This window comes from Nycticebus coucang, chromosome 10 (assembly GCF_027406575.1).
Source record: "Nycticebus coucang isolate mNycCou1 chromosome 10, mNycCou1.pri, whole genome shotgun sequence".
NCBI classification, from domain to species: Eukaryota; Metazoa; Chordata; class Mammalia; order Primates; family Lorisidae; genus Nycticebus; species Nycticebus coucang.
The window spans coordinates 44,904,476-44,927,664 of NC_069789.1; the positions used below are offsets into that span (position 1 = coordinate 44,904,476).

General features: G+C 40.2%; 1 protein-coding gene across 9 annotated transcripts in view; it reads left to right on the plus strand.

Annotated features, from left to right (window-relative positions):
• The window catches only part of ESRRG (estrogen related receptor gamma), a 660,395-nt gene that overhangs the window by 479,527 nt on the left and 157,679 nt on the right, over positions 1-23,189 (plus strand). For all 9 annotated transcript variants that reach the window (XM_053607443.1, XM_053607440.1, XM_053607447.1 and 6 more), the window contains one exon: positions 21,201-21,317. In XM_053607443.1, coding sequence (XP_053463418.1) covers positions 21,201-21,317 — 117 coding nt within the window. The remainder of the gene's footprint in view (positions 1-21,200; positions 21,318-23,189) is intronic.

The window sequence follows — 23,189 nt, forward strand, 5'->3', positions numbered from 1 at the left end:
ACATATGGATGCCTTTTAAAGCCCAGGGCTCTCAGGAAGAGGCTTTCTTTGTCTAGGTCTAAAAGTGGCATTGAAAGAAAACAAAGCACATAAAGGTAGCTTTGGTAAGAGACTAAATCTTACCTTAAACTTGGACTATCAAAGATGAGGCATCTATATGCAAACCTTATCCTAAATGCAAATGAGCACAGGCCTTGGATCTGATGCTGCCAACTTCTTTTTTTTTTTTTTTTTTGTAGAGACAGAGTCTCACTTTATGGCCCTTGGTAGAGTGCCGTGGTATCACACAGATGCTGCCAACTTCTTTTGCCCACTGTAAGTGGCCTAACTCCTTCCTGAAGCAAGCAGTGCAGTCCTAGAGGGTCTTCCCTGAGTGTCGCATTTTTTTTTTTGCCATCATGTGCTATTTCATGAGTATTTGCATCAATGGAGGAAATAAGAACTCACAAATTGAGCATGTGAAAAAGAATAAAATATTTTCTTTAAATTGTGCTTAGAGAAAAAAATAGTTTACAGTAAATGGCAGCTTTACAATTCTAAGTTCTAAAATTAAAATCCAAAATAATGGGAAATACCAAAATTGACTTGGTGAATCTCAGTTATTATCAGCTTGAATACAGGATTAATATATATATATGTATTTTAGACAGTCTCGCTTTGTCACCCTCAGTAGAGTGCTCTGGCATCACAGCTCATAGCAATCTCAGACTCTTGGGCTCAAGTGATCCTTTTGCCTCAGCCTCCTGAGTAGCTGGAACTAAAGGTGCCCACCGAATGCCCAGCTATTTTTAGAGACAGGGTCTCTCTCTTGCTCAGGCAATCCCTCTGCATTGGCCTTCCAGAGTGCTAGGATTACAGGCATGAGCTACTGCACCAGGCCTCGGATGTAATACTTTCAAAAGAAATGGTGATTTATGTGCTTTTATCCAGAAGACTTACCTCTGTAGTAAGTTTAATTGACTTTTTTGTTTTATTTATTTATTTGGAATCTGAGTGTTTAAAATGCATTGATGATGCCAAATTATAAATACCTAATATTATTTTGCTCTTGTTATTTTAATGGTTAGGTTAGTGTTTATTTTGACAGTAAAAGTATCGTAGACTTTCTTTTCATGGAGATGTGTTACATGAATGGAGGTCCCAAAACAGCAAAATTTAAAATTTCTCATCTTTTGGTTTTGATTTAGTGGAAGAACTTCTTGGGATAAGTGAGTAGTGATTCTTTGTTCATGGTTTTTCTGGCTTTTAAGAATTCACCTAAAATTGTCATACTTCTGAGCATGTTGCAGACCTACTAAAAAAAGGCTAGATACTAAATTAGGCAATTTAAATATCTCAGGCTATCAAATATTTTAGGATAGGTGGGCTATATGCTTTCTCTGTTCCATACTCTTCGTTTTGATTTTCAAGCTGTTTAAAAATATAAAGACTACTCTGAGCTTGGGGACATAGGAAGCCTGGGGCTGGATTTGACCCACTGACCATAGTTTAGGTAAATTTTAGACCACACACTCTCTTCATCTTTCTTGTAGGCGACATTTATTTTTATTTTTTATTTATTTATTTTTATTTTTTATTTATTTATTTATTTTTTTTTGTAGAGACAGAGTCTCACTGTACCGCCCTCGGGTAGAGTGCCGTGGCGTCACATGGCTCACAGCAACCTCTAACTCTTGGGCTTACCTTCTCTTGCCTCAGCCTCCCAAGCAGCTGGGACTACAGGCGCCCGCCACAACGCCCGGCTATTTTTCTGTTGCAGTTTGGCCGGGGCTCGGTTTGAACCCGCCACCCTCGGTATATGGGGCTGGCGCCCTGCTCACTGAGCCACAGGTGCTGCCCTAGGCGACATTTATTAACTAGATTTTTGCTCCAGAGGATTTTTTAGGTGGCTTTGCATACATTATCATTTATTTAAACTGAAGCCAAGTACTCTGTCATGATGATTTTTTAGTCCATTATTACCATTTTCAGAATATTTTTACTTCTTCAAGGATCAGAATTTTTTAGTCTTTTTTCTCCGTTTCCATACAACTCTGTGTGTAAGTCAGTTTGAGCTACACATTCGTGAGCACTGTGATATATGCATGTGTCTATGTACATCTGTGTATGTGTATTAGTGAGCTAATCAGAAACCAGAATGAATGTAAATTAAGTGGCAAAGTGGCTGAAGGAAAAATTTGGACCTTTGCGTTGTATAAAATCAGAGTGATTCATTTAAGAGATTATATTTTGTGGTTGATATTTATTTATTTATTTATTTTGAGACAGAGTCTTGCTCTATCACCCAGGATAGAGTGCAGTGATATGATCATAGTTCACTGCAACCTCAAACTTCTAGACTCACGCAATCCTCCTTCTCAGCCTTTCTAGTAGCTGGCTATAGGCATGTGCCACCATGGCTGGCTAATTTTTCTAATTTTTGTAGAGATGGGATCTCATTCTTGCTCAGGCTCCAACTCCTGGTCTCAAGGGCTCTGCTTGGTCTCCCAAAGTGCTAGGATTATAGGTATGAGCCACAGTGCCCAGCCTTGATCTTGATCAAGGAGAGGAAAAGAGAAGAAAATGAGGTGATTCTGATCCTCACTGTATTTTTGTCCTTCAAATGTTCAGAACTCAAATTTACAGACACTAGAATCCCTGGTGTCATTTACATGTTTATTAAATACATAGTGTTATGTTACTGTATTTTGAAAGTCATTTAAAACCAACATATCATTTTAACTTTTGACTCATAGGGTACATTTTCCCGTTGGATGACGCTGGATAAGAACATATTCCATATAAGGGGCTCGGCGCCTGTGGCTCAAGCGGCTAAGGCGCCAGCCACATACACCTGAGCTGACAGGTTTGAATCCAGCCCGGGCCCGCAAAACAACAATGATGGCTGCAACCAAAAAATAGCCGGGCATTGTGGCAGGTGCCTGTAGTCCCAGCTACTCAGGAGGCTGAGGCAGGAGAATCGCTTGAGCCCAGGAGTTGGAGGTTGCTGTGACTCTACCCACGGTGACAGCTTGAGGCTCTGTCTCAAAAAAAAAAGAGACCATATAAGGAGTATATGCCAATGGCATTCAGGGAGGAGATGAATTTGTAATAAAACTTTTAATGCTGTGTTAAAATCCTCAACTATAGTTCACTGTCAAATTAAGTAAACAGAATGCACTTTCCCAGCAATATATTTGCAAAATGGGTAACTCTTTTACTGTCTGTGTTACTTCACAGTGGTTGGGAAGAAGTGATAGTATTATTTCATATAATAAAGTGATATTATTATTTTTTATTTTTATTTATTTATTTTTGAGACAGAGACTTGCTCTGTTGCCCAGGCTGGAGTGTAACAGCATCATCATAGCTGATGGCAACCTACACTCCCGGAGTCAGTTTAATTCTCTTGCCTCAGCCTCTACAGTAGCTGAGACTACATGCATGAGCCACCACACCCACCAAATTTTTCCATTTTCAGTAAAAATGCGGTCTCACTCTTGTGCAGGCTGGTCTTAAACTCCAGACATCCCGTTTATCCTCTTGCCAAGGCATTCCAGAGTTCTAGGATTGTAGGTGTAAGCTAGCAAAGCTAGCCTATACTGTTACTTAATTTTGTAAACTTCAAGAGAAAAATAAAATGCTATGCATTTAGAAAATAAAATAAATTACCCGTGGCTCACCTGAGCCAGTGTTCTTGGAAGTTCTAGTAGCATGGAAGTTAAGCTGCCCTTCAGGTGCTGACTGTGGATGAAATCAGCATCAAGACCTGGTGCCTTTTCTGGTTGTAGTGTGGTAACATTTCTATCCTGACCCAATTGGGCTGTTGAAACATACCTACTCCTAATTCAGTCACTCTCTTATGGAAAGGAATCCTTGTGTGGACATTTCTGTCAAGGATGTTCTTGGTAATTTTCTTTTCTGAGCCGGCCCCAACTTACAACCTGTTGAATCCATAGGCTCTGCCAGTGAGTAACTCTCCAGAAAGTAGTTTTTGTTGTTCATATATTCCAGCCTGAAGGACTTCACAGATCACTTCTAATTAATTCTTATAAAAATACCATTGACTTTCCTCCCTTTTTGTGAGGTGGAATTTTACATTTGCGATAGGACATCTTAGAGAGTGTGTGGCTGACGCTGCCTGCAGGTCACTGGACCTTCCCCAGGACCTGCCGTCCATTCTCTGAGGTCTGTTAGTTTTGATGAAGGTCGTGGAGGCTGTTCTTTGATTACAAGATAAACTCCTCACAAAGGCATCAGTGGTCTCTTAACTTTCTAACAGCTTTCCTTAATTTCTTCTTACCCTCCCTTAACCCAGAACCAAGTCATGAACATAAGGCTGTTTCGTCCAGACCTCCCGAGAGTAGCCTCAGTCTACAGAGCAACATATGTGCATATTACACTCTGGAGTACAAAATCATAGGGATGATACTTTCTGTCCTTTGTATTTTTCAAAGGGCATGTTTTTATACGTACATTAAAAGAATTATACAATAAAAGCCATTACTGGAGAAAACTCGAACTTAGTTGTGGCTAACCCCAGTTATAGCATTTTAGAATGCTCACATTAAATGTAAGATGGAAAGCAGAAAGGGGAGATGAGAGTTCTTTCGTCAGGAGTTCCTTTTAATATGGGTGAGTTTTGTTTTTGGAATGAGTTGTAGAAGTATATGGCTCCATACGATTTGCTAAATCTGTAGGAATGAGAACACCAGTTCTTGTTAAAAGACAAGGTGGTAGGTGAGTTGTGAGATACGGTGGGATGGGGTTCAGAATTTTGACACAAATGAATGGCATGGGTCAGAATTGTTTTGTTTTTTTAACTTGATAATAATTCATTTTCTGATGGAGTACTTGATAAACTTAGATAATGTCTCAGAAGTTGTAAAGTACATGAATTCTCTCAAGTTATAAACTATGTTAATTCACTTTCTTTTAAAGTTGTCGATAATGGAATTTCAATAATGTGAAGGCCTAGTCATTGGAGCTCTTTATACAATTTAAAAGTATCACACAAAAGCAAAATTAGGTGAAGGGCGTAGGTGAAAGGTTTTAGTGTTTGTATGTAGAACGAGTAAGTAAAATGCCTGGGCATGATGGTGCTTACCTGTAATCTCAGCACTTTGGGAGTCCTAGGCGTGGGGATCTTTTAAGCCCAGAACTTTGAGACCAGCCTGGGCAACAGAAGGGACCTTGTCTCTAACAAATTAAAAAAAATTAAAATAGCTGACCATGGTAGAGCACACCTATAATTCCAGCTACTCAGGAGGCTGAGACAGGAAGAGTTGGATGGGAGCTGTGAGGTTACTATGATGCCACTGTACCCTAGCCTGGACAACAGAGGGAGACTCTGCCTCAAAAAAAAAGAAAAAGTACAGGCTCCAGGCTCAGCACTCGTAGCACAGTAGTTAGGGCACCGGCCATATGCACCAAGCCTGGCAGGTTTGAACCCAGCCCGAGCCAGCTAACCAACAATGACAACTACAACAAAAAAATAGCCGGGTGTTGTGGCAGGTGCCTGTAGTCCCAGCTCCTTGGGAGGCTGAGGCAAGAGAATTGCTTAAGCCCAAGAGTTTGAGGTTGCTGTGAGCTGTGATGCCACAGCACTCTACTGAGAGCAACATCAGTGAGACTCTGTCTCAAAAAGGAAAAAAGTACATTTAAAAGAAATATTTACACATAACATAAAATTTGCCCTCCTAGCCATGTTTATGTGTATAGTACATTGGTGTTAACTATGGGCTCATTGTTGTGCAACTTTTCATCTTGTGAGAGTGAAACTCTTACTCATTAAAAAATAGCTCTGTTTCCCCATGCCTTCAAGCTGCCGCTGTTCTGCTCCCCGTTTCTATGAGGTTGGCTCCTCTAGATACCTCATGTAGGTAGAATCACGCAGTATTTGTCTTTTGGTGACTGGTTTCTTTCACTTAGTGTGATGTCCTCAAGGTTCACCCATGTTGTGTGTGACAGATTTCATCAGTACAATACAGTACAGTAGTGCCCCCTTGTCTGTGGGGTATGTAGTCCAGGACCACTCCCAGTGGGTGCCACATGCCAGGATAATATTGCACTCTCTATATACTCTGTTTTTTTCTTGTACATACATATCCATGATATAGATTTGTTTTTTGTTCTTGACACGAGAGTCTTTGTCACCCTGGGGTTGAGTGTCATGGCGTCATAACTCACAGCAATCTCAAACTCTTTAGCTAAAGAGACCCTCTTATCTCAGCCTCCCGAGTAGCTGGGACTACAGGTGCCCGCCACAAGGGCCAGTTAGTTTTTTTGTGTTTAGTAGAGATGGGGTCTCGCTTTGCTCAGTCTGGCCTCAAACTCCTGAGCTCAGGCGATCCAACCACCTTGACCTCCCAGAGTGCTAGGATTACAGGCGTGAGCTACCATGCCCTGCCCATGATATAGTATAATGTATAAATTAGGCACAATAAGAGATTAATAACAACAATAATAAAATAAAGCCATTATAACAATATGCTATAATAAAAGTTATGTGAATTAGGTTTCTCTTTCTCTCAAAATTTCTCATTGTGCTGTCCCTTGGGTAACTGAAATATCTGAAAGTGAAACCACTACTCTAATTGTCCTTTGGTATACACCACATTTTCTTTATCCATCCATTGATGGACATTGAGGTTGTTTCTACCTCTGGGCTATTGTACATAACATTACAGTGAACATGGTTGTACAAGTGTTTCTTGAAGATGCTACTTGTAGTTATTTTGGATATATTCTTGACCTAAGAAGTGGGGGTGATGGATCATCACTTGCTCAGTTTCCTGGGTTAGAGAACAGTAGTGTCATCGTAACTTATTCCCGGGTTCAGGCAATCCTCCTGACTTGGTCTCCCAAATATTTTAATTTTTTGAGGAACCTCTATACTGTTTTCCATAGTGGTGCACCATTTTATATTCCAATTAATAGAGCATAAGAGTTCCAATTTCTCTGTATTCTTTCTAGCATCTGCTATTTCCTGTTTTTTTCTTATAATGACTCCCCTGATGTTTAAACATTTTTGAGGGGTTTGAGATCTACCCTAAATTTGAAAAGTTTTTATATCCTTGGGCCTATCCACAAGTTATTACCTATGTGGATAATGTACATAGTTGTTTTTAGCCTGCTGATTTCAACGCAATACCTTTATACCAGTAATGGTGAAGAATTTGTTAATTTATAATAATAATAATGAATATATTCATTTACCTTACAATAATAATGAAAATTTTAATTTTTATGTGCCACATATTGTTTTTGTATTAATTATCTTATTTAATTCTTACATCATCCCAGTGAAGTAGATACTGCTGTTATTAAATTATCTTTTTTTTGGATATGGAAAGTAAGGCACAGAGAATTCATGGCCCAAAGATTAACTGGGTCCCAGAAAATTTGAACCTAGAGCCTGTGCTCTTAACCCCCTCTTTATACTGTATCATATATTGTAAAAGCTTTGGAATTATCAAATAATTTTAGGTTATTCTATTTCTTGAGAGATTTTAGCCCCTGGGCAAAATTTTCCATTAAGTTATTAAAATAAAAATGGGAAATTAAGAATATTCCAAATGTTATGATGATTAGATAATATTAAAGGTTTTTAGAAAAGAGGCAGTCAAAACTAAGTCTTAAAAATAGCTAACCTTTTGAAATTCATTTTCAGAAATTCCTTAAGTGTGAATTTTGAGGGTTCTTCAGTACCTCCTTATCAGTTTCCTCCCTCAGCTCCCTAGATTTTTATTCACTAACATCCATTTCTCCACCCTGTTTTTTGGCTGTTTGCCTTAGACAAGTGGTTCTCAACCTGTGGGTCGCAACCCCTTTGGGGGTCTCCTGCATATCAGATATTTACATTACGATTCATAATATTAGCAAAATAACAGTTATGAAATAGCAATGAAAATAATTTTATGGTTGGGGGTCACCACAGCATGAGGAACTGTATTAAAGGGTCACGGCATTAGGAGGAGTTGAGAACCACTGCCTTAGACTGATCCTAATGATCTATCTCCACACTCCACTAATAATACTCTTTAATTCTTGATTTTAGGAAGAAAAAGGCTGCTTTCTCCTCCCATTTTCATGTGAGAAAGATTATCCACTTGCATAAATGTTGTGAACACATCAGAAGGCCATTTAGATTCAATTACCTTTTATTTTTGTCTTCTTGAATTCTAGTTAGAAGGAGAAATTTTCTTTTTTAACTTTTATTTTTTTAAACAAAAGAAGTTATATTCTTTGGAATTAAATCCAGTTTTATCTTGCTTTGAGTAGACCTGAAGACATGGCTATTATTTTATATATGTGTCTCTTTTTAGGGCATCTCTGAGTAATACCAGACAGAATAATTGAATTTAGTAAAAGGAAATATTCATTAATTTGGAATTTAGATGGTAAAATCTTAGTGTACATTGTAGGGTAAATCTGATCCCAAATCTGCATTCTGATATCCATTTTTTTTGATGTGCATTTTTGATATTTTTATGATATGCATTTTTCTGATATCCATTTCTTTTCAGTGCATACTGTTTACAAAGTTTCCATTTTAGGGACACAAGCACAAGAATCTTCAAAGGAGTGAATCCTGCCTAACATTTTGTCCTTGAGTGTACTTTCCCTTTTCTTGTGCCTCCAAAGTGTCTTCACTCCTCCCAAGATACCTCCCTGGTTCTGGGGCAGACACACTGTCTTTCGGAGTCTTCAGACTGTTCCATATGAAGAATACAGAATTTAAAATTTTGCATATACTTAAAGCAAAAGTCCTCTAACTCATTTTTCCATTTGACTGTCTTAGATATTGCAGTTTATAAAGATTTCCTTTTTTAAATTTTTGTACCTAACTTGTGGGAAGCTACCTTACAGGGTTGGGAGCAAGAAAGGACATAATGGGTAGATCACAAAATATTTTTGTCATTGTAACCTTGTGTCCATACTGTTGAGAACAGAGATAGCTAAACCAAGACCTATGGGCAAAATCCACTTTGCTGAAGAACGTTTTGTTGGGGGCGGTGCCTGTGGCTCAAGGAGCAGGGCGCCGGCCCCATATACCAGGGGTGGCGAGTTCAAGCCCGGCCCCGGCTAAAACTGCAAAAAAAAAAAACCCAGAATGTTTTGTTGGGACACCACAGCCACACCTTTTCTTGTACAGACTGGCTGCTTTTGTGCTGTAACAGCTGGAGTTACGGAGTCATACAGAGAATGAATGACCTGCAGGTACCAAAATCTATGTGATCTGGGCTTTTACGAACCAGCTCATTAATCAGACCTGCTCCTCTGTGAGGGAGTCAGAGTGACTGGGAGGAAGCATTGCTGCCTGAGCTCCTCCAGACGATCACTGAACAGGAATTGCCCACTCTCCCGGCCACGTTTTCCTGTGTTTCCCTTTCCCAGTCTTCCTCTCTGAGGAAACGCAAGGCACTTTCCTGTCATCGCTATCAGCGCAGACGGTTCAGGTGGACAGGTTTTATTTCAGAGGAAACCTTCAGACACAAACTCTGTGTTAGGAGCTGTCATTGTTCTCCTCTGACCTTTCCTTGTTTTATTCCATAATAAATCCAGCCAGAGGCCTGCCCGAGTTCCCTGACTCCTGGGGTAATTACTCTTCTTTGAATGTTCCTCCTCCTCCTATGCCCAGGCCCGCGTGGCACGTGGTTGGCAGGTCTGCTTGTGTTTCTCACACAGGGCCTTTTCCTCAGGCCTCAGGTCCCGGCCTCTGTTGACGAGCGCAGGCCAGAAGGAATTCTCCGTCTAGCCCTTCCTTCCTTCTGTGCTCAGGACCGGCCTCTACTGGAGTTCCTCTTAACTCTTTCTCCTGTGTCCCTTCCCTGAGTATAGTTTCCACGTGTACCTATGATTGACGACCAGTGTTCACTCTCGTCCCTCTGCTGAGAATCTAAATACATGATATTACTGAAAAAAAAAATTTTTTTTTGAGACAAAGTCTTATTCTGTTGCCCTGGGTAGAGTGTCCTGGCATAATAGCTCGCAGCAACCTGAAACCCTTGGACTCAAGAGATACTCTTGCCTCAGCCTCCCAAGTATCTGGGACTACAGGCACCTACCTACAATGCCTGGCTAGGTTTTCTATTTTCAGTGGAGACAGGGTCTCACTCTTGCTCAGGCTGGTCTAGAACTCAAGAGCTCAATTGATCCTCCTGGCTCTGCCTCCCAGAGTGTTAGGAGTTCAGGCATGAGCTGCTGTGCCCAGCAGGTCATACTTACTTTTAATGGCAACCTCATAATGGATCAATGGTCATGTCCTGTCCTCAGTTCATTCTTGATGAAAGTAATTTTACATTTAAAAACTGACCCAGAATCACACAGAAAATCGTTAATACCAAGCAAAACTTGAGCCAAGTTTGACTCCAGGATGTTAGTTCATAATCAGTATGTTATAGTGCCTCTAGCAGTTTACACATACTTACCACTACTTATTTCAAGAAGGAGTTCCCCCAATCACTGTTAATTTTAAAGGCCCAGATATTTGTTGAATATATGGGTTTGATCTTAAAGGAAAACTCTGATACCAATTTCTCTTTTACGCCAGTAGAACAGCAACACTGAGGGACATTGGGAAAGTAAATGCTTGCTTTTATCTACTTAAGGTGCAAGCAAAATCTCAAGAATTAAAATTTCTATTTTTAAGAGTCAACTGCTTTTGTCACAATTAGGGTATGATCCAAATGCCTCTGTATTTGTCATACTGACTTATTATAGTAGTCTGTCACTGTCACTGCAAAATGTACACACTGAAACTTTTACTATTCAAATAAAATAGATGTATTAGACTTGATTACCATTTTTTCTTACCAAGAGATTGTCAACAAACCTTTTTTTTTTTTTAAGTTGTATGTTCTAAAAGAGAGATAGGCAAAGTTGTTTAACATTCGTAGGTAGGGGAAAATATCAAAAAATTGATATTGAATACTGAGCACAGCCAGTTTGGAGTTTATGGTGAGTTCAGATAATATACTTCTTTTGTGGCTGAAAAGCGAGCTCTTTTAGGGGGCTGTTGTGACATGGTCCATGTACCGTAGGAGCTTACAAACTAAGATGAAGCGCTGTACCCATCACGTAGGATTTGCATTCTACACTGCAGGAGAACAGTTGCCTTTTCCAGGAAGATACTATCACATCAAAGCTAAGAACATCGAATTTCTATATACCTTGGATTTATATTCTCCATTATTTTCACCAGGGAGTGTATTTTTACTGTGCACTTACCATTCCCTTTTGAATGCATCTCAGAACACGCCCTCCTGAGGATGGATTAATTTTTTTCCTACCGTGAACAATAGCCTTATTTTGGGATTGTTAAAACATTGTGTGCCACCTGACACCTGTTGCTTTGGTGACATGCTCTGTTTGGTTTCTGTGGAATTAAACTGACCACAAACCATAGTGGTAGAGAGACAAGTTGAGGGATTTCTTTTTGAGGTGTTGAGAGATTCCGTTCTCTGAGAGCAACCCTATCCTGTCCCACAGCTGCCCTTGCATGGTGAGTCGGACGCTGCCAAGGCCCACCCTTATCCCGTCACTCTCAGGCTCCTGTGTCAGGCATCACAATTTCCTTTCCACCCAGCAGCAACAGCAACAACAAACAGCTACGCAAAGCACCCTATTGGAAGATAAAATTTTCATTTTTTATTTTTATTCTAAACAGCATTCAGTTAATTACCTGTGAAAGATGAGAGTTAAGTGGCATTGCCTTTGGAGAGCACAGACTCTGGATGCAGACTGCCTGGGTTCAAATCCTGGCTCTAGCAGTTGTTAGCTCTATGATTCTGGGCATCTTACCTTTTACTCTCTCTGCCTTAAATCTTTAATCTGTAAACCAGGAGTTCATATGCAATAAAGTAGTTAGCATGCAATTTACAAAGTAAAACTATTTTACAATGCACACAAACTTTATGAACACCCCGTATATAAAGTACATCCAAGTGTGCCTGACCCTTGCAGGGTTCTTACATACCGGTACCTAACTTTTCATAGGTGCATTTAAGGACCATGGGACTAGATGATGGAGTACCTTAGCTTTAGCCTCATTTCTGCAATTACCTACCCCATCTTCTTGTAAAGAGAGGGATGAGGAATCATAGGGAGGGTCTAGTGATCACAGGCAAGCCAACATATATTCACCCTTCCATGATCTTCCACATAAACAGGGGGCTGCAGCAACTGGAATTTAGGAGCTCTTCGGAATCCAATGCCCTATAAATCTGTGTTGCTTTATGATAAATGATATATTATCAGTGGATTGCTATCAGTTTTATTCTAGTTCTGTAATGAACAATTTGGGGCTAAATACTAAAATTGAGGAATGAAGAATAGAAATGCTAAAAATTAAGTTGACAAATGAGTGTTTCCTCTGGGTCACTAACTTGTCTGGACACCCTGAGACCTGGGATTCTGAAGGGGGAAAGTGCTAGATGCCCTCAAGGAATGTACAGGTGGGGCAGGTGTGAGGTGCCTGCAATCCCAGCTACTCCGGATGCGGAGGCGGGAGAATTGCTTGAACCCAGGAATTCAAGACCGGTCTGGGAACACAGCGAGACCCCTCTAAAATGAAATAAGAACAATGGAATATATACAGTGGGGACAGGAGGAACGCAACTCAATAGACATGTAATAAAATATGTTCAGTGGTGAGAGAATTCACTTGAAAGGTAAGTGTGAGATGAGCTAGTTGTACCCACCAAGACCCCTCACTCAGTCCTGTGAGCACTGGGCGAGTTTCACTAAAGACATGATAAAGGTAGCACATGTTGAGGGTCAGCAAGAGAGAGATGTTGCTGTCCAGGAGTGAGGGGTGGGCTCGAGATAGAGGGAGGAGCTGACCTGAGACCATGGAAAGAGATAAGCCTGGGCTACGATTTGTGAAGAGGTTTGCAGATGTTTTACTCTTAGTTATAATCCGATTACCCCCATGGCAGGTGCTTTATGAGCTCCAAGGCAGGATTCATGAGAAGATGTGGTTCATGTCCTAGAAATTCACTTCTTCCACAGTGTGGTATTTCACAAAATGACTAAGTTTTCCTTTTCTCCTCAATATCTGTAAAACATAGTTAAGTGGTCTCTCTGGATTTGTTGGAAAGACAAAAATTCTCTTTCCATTTCCCTGAATGAATGACACCATGTCCATTTTCAAACTCTTGTGTCAATCAGAGGAAGTTATTTAATATTCCCAGCCCCTGATTACAGTTTTAGAGTCAAGGTTTACAATAATCAATGGGAATGGGATCTTAAAATACCCACCCCGCACCCCCCACCCCTGCTCCTTTGGAGACAGGGTCTCTCTGTCACTCAAGGTAGAGTGCAGGGGCGTCATCATAGCTCTCTGCAACCTCAAACTCCAGGGCTCAAGACAGATCTTCCTGCTTCAGCCTCCTGAGCAGCTTGGACTACAGGTGGGTACCACTATACCTGAGGAATTTTTCTATTTTTTGTAGAGACTGGGGGGTCACTTTCGCTTAGGCTGGTATTGAACTCCTGAGTTCAAGCAATCTTCCCACATCATCTGTTTCTCCCCTTTTTTCCCCAAATGGGGACAAAAAACAAATATATATATGATTTTAACACCTTCGTTTCACATAATCTTTACAGTGTTATAAAGCAGATATAATTATTCCTCTATTGTACTTTAGCAGAGTGAGGCTAATAAGGTAACTGGTTCAAGTGCACACAGCTAATATAAAATGGCTAAGCTGGAATTTGGACACCCATCTGCGGTTTTCTTTCTCCCCCTTTTCTCCTGTCTCATTCCTCCTCAGATGTTTTCCTTAACCATGTGCCACACAGTAGCTAAGGATGGACACAGGACAGGCAGACAAGGATTTCTTCCCCCATCTTTTCTTTTAGGTGAATGGGCATAGTGCCTGGCATTTAGTGAATAAAGGAAATTTGGGGGAAACCAAGGCAAGATGTATCTTGTTTCAACTGGGAGAAACCCAAGGCCAAATAATTTACCCCCGTTTTACAGCATTTTAAAATAGTAACCTTTTTTTTTTTATTTCTACCATGGGGAAATATAATCTTATTGTTAGATATGTTATACAGGGAGGTGGTCTCTGTATAACCTCCCTGCAGGTTATACAGCTGCAGCCTCAGTGACTCTCCCAAACACAAGTCCCCACAGGATGACACCGGAGGTGTGGTCTCAGTCTCTAGGTCTGTGCTTAGGGGGAAAGGAGACCTGCTTGTGGGTTTCCTTCCAATCTTTTTTCCTTAAAGGCAAAGCAACCTCCATTTCCATTGGGGAGTTAAGTCTGAGCCTCCCCTTGAAAAGATAGCAATTTGTGCCAGCATACTATTAGTGTCTCTTGCATGCTATGTTTATGAGTATCGGAATTTGGTCCTATATAATGTTAAAGAATCCAACAGCAAAATGTCTTTTCTGTACCTACCTGTTCTCCCCCACCTCAATTTTTAGGGATTAGAGGGATGATATAGACGCAATGAACACGAGACTGTTGGCATAACCCTACATCTGAAATTGCTTTGATAAGAGCCAGCTGTAACTAGGAGCCTGCTGTGACACTTCTCTCCTCCCACCTCAATGTGCCAGAACCTACACTTGGCATGTGGTCTAGGGTCCCATTAGTGGTCTGACACTGCCAATCCTTGTTGTATTTTTGGGAATCCTCTTTTAGAGCACAAGGCAGATTCTTGAAATAGCTTCAGTGATGGCAAATCTTTGACCTTTGAGGGTAGAATTAAAATTTAGTAATGGGAAAAAAATCATTTGGCATTGTGTCATGACAGTGAGGGCAGTAGATGTTTTGAGTGAAAGTGAGGTCACACTGTAGTCCCTCCCCTCCTTTATAACTTGTAAAGTGACTCTCTTGGCAATTCTAAAGGAAGCATCAAAAAGTGTTTTATGGAATCTTTGGGATCAGGTATAGTATCCATATATAACTTATTTAAAGTCTAATTTTGGCATAGTCTTTGAAAAATATGGCTCTTTTAACTTATGTATGCATTGATGCAATTATGACTTTTTCAAGTTACAGATATATAACAAATCATTATTCTGTAATATTAACCCCAGCTATAGATAGTATTACTTTCTTTTTCAGGTGGAAATAAGCAAAATAGTGGTTAGAAACAATTGGTCATTGAAAACAAGAAGAAAAAGGAAGCAAAGAAGTATCGTTGTAAAAATGGAAAAACCTTTGCTTCTATATATATAAAGAGAATGTTTTCTTTTTTTATTTCTTGTTTTTTTTTTTGTTTATAATTTTAAGGCGTTTAAAACAGAAATACTACAGATTATTTGCCTGAATGTTTTCAATGCTCTGTAATTGTTACCAAAGCAAATCGCATTATTTTTAAATCACTTAATGTTGAAAAACAATTGGATAAACCCTACTCAGAGTGCCCCATGGGTCATCTCAAGACATTTGCTTCTGCTAATAAAATTAAAACAATTGAGGGAAATATACAAATGCTTTCAAATTGGCTTTACAATTATGATGTCTACATATATGAAAAAAGAAGGCAACTCTTAGGAACTACATAAATCGGAATGCATCATTACTGTGTGGGAGTGATGTGAATCAGGAGTAAAAATTTGACATATATTTTTATTTTGAAATGCCGTACTAATTTACATCATTCAGCCCCTTCACTGCCAAACTGTAAAAGTCCATTAAGTGACTGAAAGGAATATACAAATTATCCACTGGCACTCCAGGCTGGAGTTTTACATACACCCTGTTATTCTCTCCGCCAGCTAGCTGCAAGATTCTATTAAGCAGTAAGTGAGAAAATTATATTGCCTGCAAACTAATTGTACAAAAGACTCTGAACTAAGTAATCAGAGCCCAGGACTTTCTGAAAAGCTGCCAGGAGATGTTATAAATTGCTCTATCATCCTTGTCAGCCTGGTTTAAAAACCCAGAGCTTCCATGATGATTTGGTTCCCTCTGCAGCAGAGCAGACTTCCCCAGCTATTGACAAAACTGGGAAAATTCCAGCCGTGTCATCAGTAGCTGCCCAGTTCAGTCCCTGGTGCCATCTAACAAATGTGTCCCAGAAAATAGCAAGCTATAATCCAAGAAAACGCCGTGTCTGCAGTGAGAATCCAGTGCTGTGAACAATAACGTCTGCATCCCCTGAATGTCTGTCCAGGGTTAACATTCCAGGTGCCCACAGTTGCTATTGGAAATATTTTGTCTAGTTCCCATTTCTAGCAAAACCGAAGGAAAACAAGTGCCCCATAGAGATCTTACGGTCTACTGAGAGTAATGCCTTTGAACCATTACCAAAATAGACCTAACATTGTTTCCTAGGTGCTTGGGGCAGCACTTTTTTTTTTTTTTTTTTAGGATAAAATGCTTTCTTTATTGCATAAGAAAGCATCGGAGAAGGTTTTTCAAGGGCACAATCTCTGTAGATGCTAACACAGATCAAAGACTTAGTTGGGTGGGCGATGACAGCCACCAACAATGAACTAACTCAATGGGAGGGAGTGGAAATTAGAGAGGCTTTCCTCCAGCAAATAAGTTATTTAGAATGATGTTGATTTGTTTTTCAAGATATACAACAGAGTTACTTAGTGAAATCAAGATTATCATGTATATGCATGAATTAACTTTATTGAAATAGAGTATTAGTGAAACAGACCCAATGCACCGTAAGCAGTTTCTATATACTCTTAAGCTGAAAATATACCATTTGTATAAAACACTTAGGACCACTGTTTTCCATCCATACATGGTGAGCTTTTTCACTCACCATGTTTTTGCATTTGCTATAGCTTTGGGAAAATTGATTTACCCCAATGTAGCCATGTATATGTATTTTCACAAAATAGTCAAGCATTTGCTCCTGTGTGAAGAATCTGCTGACCGCCCTAAATACAATCTCTGTGTTTGTGGAAATGTGTGTTTGTGTGTACACACGTTATGCCTCTCCAGCATCCTGAACTGCATACCACACACTGAGCTGTGTTGTTGTTTGTTTACATGTCTTGTCTCATTTCTGACCGTGGACTCCTCAGGATCAGGAACCATCTCTATCCCAAATAAGCCTTGGTACCAAGTTCCAGGCTCCTTGATAAGCACTGAGTATTTAGCAAAGAATAATTCAGGCTCTTCCCTCAAGAATTCATTCTAAGGCACTATTAAAACTCCCGTGTTTATGTTTCTCTTTGTCATTGAATTATTATAGAATGCAATGGTTAGAAACTATATTACTTCTTTCCGTGTGATCTAAAACTTGTATGTAGCAATTTCACAAATTCCTTCCTGCTCTTTGAAGAAATTTAACAATCTTTACCCAATTTCTCATGAAAGAGTCATTCATAGATTTACCTACTATTATTGAATCAGTCCTAAATATTCTCCCCAGTGTGGCAGCATTTCTGAGATCATCTATTTTGTCAATAATGAGTATTATAGTAAGATAAGACCATATAACTCTTTTAGTATTGTCTGTTATCATATATTATTTTTTCTTTTTATCCTATTCATATCAGGATGCACTTTTATTTCCTTTAATGCCTCTTAGATGTTTTTTTTTTTTTCTTTTTACACTATACTCGCCAGAAGCTTTGGTATTCTTTTGGATTCTCTCTCCCTTCCATACCCCTCCCCCCCCATTTTTGTTTTTTGTCAAAGCTACTTTTCAAGGTTTTGAAAAATTAACTCAGTTTTCTTCTATTTTTGATCGTTTGTGGAGTGGGTTTCTTAGTCTTATTAATACCGCTTCTCCATGGGACGTGCAACTCACTGGATCCTATGGCATTAACTACATTATAACACCATGAATGATGTGCATAATGATAGCATGAGATAACAAGAAAATATTAAGTTGTTATAGGGATATTTTTATAATTTTTGGTGCAAGATTTTTATATTGCATAAGAAACGGTCTCTGTCCTCTTGTATTCTACTTTGATGAGTAGTGTGGATGGGAAAAAGTGTCACAAAATACAGCCTGTCTCAGAGTACGTAAAACTGAGAACCGAGAAAACATTTCCTGCTAGAATTGTCTGAGAAGTTTTCATGAAAAATTTGATTGGAATTGGAGGTGAACATGGGGCCTTAGAGATAATTTTAAGAGGCAAAGAGTGACAGAGAAAGACCATTCTCAGAGGGATCTGAAGGGCACTTCACAAAATGAATAAATCATATTGGCTGCTTTGGAAAGTTCGTGTGAAGCAATAATTGTTATATTGCTGGAAAAGTAGGTGAGAGATTGGGAGAAGATGATGTTTGCTAGTATAATATTTTACATTTAATTCAGGAGGGTACAGAAATCTATTGATTCTATAAAAAATAGGGTAGTAGGGCGGCGCCTGTGGCTCCGTTGGTGGGGCGCCGGCCCCATGTACCGAGGGTGGCAGGTTCAAACCCGGCCCCGGCCAAACTGCAACCAAAAAAAAAAAAAAAATAGCTGGGCGTTGTGGCGGGCGCCTGTGGTCCCAGCTACTCGGGAGGCTGAGGCAAGAGAATCGCTTAAGCCCAGGAGTTGGAGGTTGCTGTGAGCTGTGTGAGGCCACGGCACTCTACCAAGGGCCATAAAGTGAGACTCTGTCTCTACAAAAAAAAAAAAAAAAATAGGGTAGTGACGGGATGAAAGGCGTCACAGGGAGAAGAACCTGGTAGTGGGATGCAGTGTGGATTAGGGTGGGTCGGGTGCGGGCACCGCGCCCAGGAGGGAGGGAACTTCGGTCGTCCAGGTGTGAGCTCACACTGCCTACTGGACGTTCCTGGTGTGAGCTCACACTGCCTGCTGGACGTTCCTGGTGTGAGCTCACACTGCCTGCTGGACGTTCCTGTCAGAAAAATGGTGAGATGAAGGATGGGGATGCAGTTTTCAAAGAGGACGTGAAAAAACAAGTTTGAAAAGAAAGATAACATTTCTTTGTGATGGTGGATCATCCTGGTGGAAGTTTCCAGCACTGAGTTAAAGGTGTGGGACTAGTACTCATGCCTTAACGTGACAGAGTGAAGGAAGTATTGCTTCATATTCACTTTCCAAGCACAAAGAAGCACAGAAAGCCTGTTTAGCAGACTTTTTTTTTTTCCTGATCCTTCTAACTGGTCATTGTTTAGTCTTTCCTAACAGAGCAAAGACCTGGGCTTCTTTTTAAATAAATATGTGGGGGGTGGGGGGGACTGTATGGTGTGGAAGCATCTGGTGGTGGAATACTAATTAACCCTTAGAAAATTACTAGCAGCGCTCTTTTGATGCGAAATGAATTTTCCAGGGGTGGCTAAAGAAACTCTGAAGTGAAGAGTGGTTCTTCTGAAGTTCAGATGCTAAATCCTTTTGTTCTTAGCCATGACCCAGGCACTCTGGCTCCTTCTACTTACCCTTGATTTTCAGTAGAATCTCTGATGAAGGTGATGGTGTATGCTTCTGTTGATGCAATTAATACACCCTTATTATTTAACCTCACGCTAAAAGGCAGTTGCTTTTATTATTATGAACTCCCTGAATTAGAATGCTAATTTAGTCAAACAATTTTGATAGGCTTATCTCAAGTTATAATGTGTGGACTTATTTTTTCATGTCGTGCATCCTTAACCAGTGTTCAGCAGTTCTAAGTGGTGAAGGTATTACTTCCTGTTGAATTAGCAGTTGCTGAGTAGTTGAGTCTTTGCACAATCCTGCAATCCACTAATGTGATATTTAATGAGGAGACATCAGTCTGGAGAAAGGTAGTCAATATAAATCAGTGTTTACAAAGTGTGATTAACTCTGAAATATTTCATCAATGCTGTGGTCCCAGGCAGACTGTATGCTAATTACTAGACTCTGCGTATCTTTCAGGGGACTTGGACGGACCTGACTATTGCAAACACGGGGCAGCAAAATTGCAATTATGCTCGGACCGTCTCTGATGACAATTTATGCATTTGGTGTGATGACCTCCCCCTTCCCAAGAGGGCAATAAACAGAATGCATTTTCATTAAGATACTAATGCACTTAATCACCAGGGGAAAGGGTTAGGAAGTAACGAAAGACCTTCAAGCACTGTGTGACAGAGCTGATCGGGGAAAGAGGCTTTATTTTGAAGGCAGCTTCTTCACAAAGCTGCAGGGAGGCCCACAGCACATCCCACACACTGCCACTTGTGGTAATTGAAAAGTTTCACATTTGCATCTTCTTGTTACATACTGACAATGTTATATATGTGGATACTACCATAAATGATGTATGGTCTGATATGAAAGTTATTTTGTAACACTTTGTTCTTTTTAATAACATCATAGAGGTTAAGTATTTGGAATTATGTAAATAATGTAACAAACAGGATGGTGATGACTGTGATGACCATCTTCATCGTCACCACCATCTTCATCATCATCATCAGGAGCATTTTCCAAGCTCCTGGAAAATCATTAGAAGGCTCTGGGAAGCCCTTGCGGCAAGAACTGTGTCATTTCTGTCCTTGCCCTCTAGGAACTTGCCATAACGTCCCAAATAAGCCTGCTGATCATTTGTCACAGTGAGGTTTATGTCGTTCAGTGTCAGAAAGACAATAGGCTCAGTGCACCAAAGCTTTAGCAAACAAAAGAAATCGAGGATTGACGATCTAAGAATACAGTTTTGAGGTTTGTGTTTCAATAAACATAATCTACTTTGAAATTGCTTTTGGATCTTAAGTTTCTGGAAGACTGTTACCTGGCATGGGTGGACTAAATATAATGTTTTTTTTTTGTTTGTTTTTTGAGACAGAGGCTTACTTTGTCACCCTCAGTAGAGTGTTGTAGCATCACAGCTCACAGCAGCCTCAAACTCATGGGTTCAAAGGATCCTTCTGCCTCAGCCTCCCAAGTAGACAGAACTACAGGTGCCCACCACAGCACCCAGCCACTTTTTAGAGATAGGGTCTTGCTCTTGCTCAGGCTGGTCTCAAGCTCCTCAGCTCAAGGGATCCACTCACTTCAGCCTCCCAAAGTGCTAGGATTACATGTGTGCCACTGTGCCTGGTGTAAGCATAATGTTTTAAAGGCGAATTGTAAACTTAATCAGAGCTTCACTGTAAGTCTTCTCCTGATTCAGTGTGTACTAAAGTGATCACCGCCCGGCATCTGATTTGCTGTTGTTTCTGACACTCATCATGAAATCTCACCTTATTAATACCTTTTTTTTGGGGGGGGGTGGTTAGTATAATAGACTTAACATTGCCTTTGGGAGGCTAATATTTTCTGAGTTTAGCAAATCTAACTACTTCTTTTCTTCAAACTCTGTATTTTAGGCAATATAGAATATAGCTGCCCTGCCACAAACGAATGTGAGATCACAAAGCGCAGACGTAAATCCTGCCAGGCTTGCCGCTTCATGAAGTGTTTAAAAGTGGGCATGCTGAAAGAAGGTAAGGCACTGTGCTGTCCCTGCGCTGTGGGCCTGGTGCGGAGGGCAGTGGGCCTGGGGATTGCTCCCATTTTATTTTATTTTTATTGATTTATTTTTAAAATAAAACTTCAGCACTTTGTTGCCTAATTCAATTTTGACTTCTCCATCTCAACATATTGATATACAAAATTTTTATAGAAGCCTCTCAAAAAAATTTATTATTGTTTAAGAATACCTTTACTGGGCGGCACCTGTGGCTCAGTGAGTAGGGCGCCGGCCCCATATGCTGAGGGTGGCGGGTTCAAACCCGGCCCGGCCAAACTGCAACAAAAAAATAGCCGGGCGTTGTGGCGGGCGCCTGTAGTCCCAGCTGCTCGGGAGGCTGAGGCAAGAGAATCGCGTAAGCCCAAGAGTTAGAGGTTGCTGTGAGCCGTGTGACGCCATGGCACTCTACCCCAGGGCGGTACAGTGAGACTCTGTCTCTACAAAAAAAAAAAAAAAAAAAAGAATACCTTTACTGAGATATAATTCATAGATCATAAAAATTACTATTTTTAAGTATACAATTCAGTGTTTTTTCAGCATACATGCAAGAATAGAACCATCACTCCTACTTACACTTAGGATGTTTTCATCACCCCCAAAGGGAATTTCACATTCATTAGCAGGCACTCCCCAGGCCCTCCTCCTTCACCCCCAGCAACTCTGTGTCCACTCTCTGTCTCATAGATTTGGCTGTTCTGAGTATCTCATGTATGTGGAATCATGCAGTGGGTGGCCTGTGTGAAAGGCCCTGCTCCCTTTCACTGAGCATAATGTTGTCAAGATTCATCCACGTAATAGGGTCTTCAGGACTTCATTCTTAGTGGCTGCCCTTTCAACATTTTATTTTATTTATTTATGTTTTTAATTTCAAAATCTTAAGGGAGTACAGATGTTTTAGGTTACGTGGATCACTTTTGTAATGCTTGAATCCCAGTTATGGGGTGCCCGTCACCCAAGTCACGTTCACAGTACGCATTTGGTAGGTTTGTGCGCCCTTCCCCCAAGTTGATTTCCACTGAGTTTTACTTTCCTCCATGCACGTGAATTACACCAATTTTAGAGAAACCAGAAAAAGAAGGGGTAACACTGAGTACCCTGAATCTGATGGCAGAGTATCTCTTTCTTTGCACCTGAACTTTCTGTTACCTCCTGGCTAACTGCTTCACATTTACAGGATGGGTCAAGGCAGGACACACCTGATTGGTTCAGCTAAACCCACCAGGTATGCTTGGCAATTTGGGTCTTTTTATCTTTACAATTTGAAGAAGATAAAGTGAAGACAAACCAAAAGGCTATTGTATTGACTTTTTGTTTTTCTTTTCATTACTTGGTTCACAGAGTTTCTTTTTTCTTTTTTTTTTCTCTCAATTAATCTTGGGTTTAAAGCACTCTTTATTCTTTTCCAACCTTACTTTTTTTGTTTGTTTGTTTTTGTTTTTGTTTTTGTTTTTTTGCAGTTTTTTGGCCAGGGCTGGGTTTGAACCCACCACCTCCGGCATATGGGGGCAGTACCCTACTCCTTTGAGCCGCAGGCACCACCCTCCGGCCTTACTTTTTAGGTGTATTTTCTATTATAAAAAACCTGCAAGGTGATATTAAAATTGCGTTCCATTTGCTTTCAGTAGGGGATAACAACAAACACAGAATAATAACAGTGACCGTGTATTCTGCACTAAACAAATTGTTGCCTAAACTCACACAGTTAATAAATGGAGGGGCCAGGAACTGGACCTACTGATTCCAGACATCATTCGGCTATTCCATAAATGTGAAGGGTCCTGAAATATTTTTACATTTCAACATTTCTAGTGAAACTAACATTTTGGCCTGGAGATGGGGAAATATT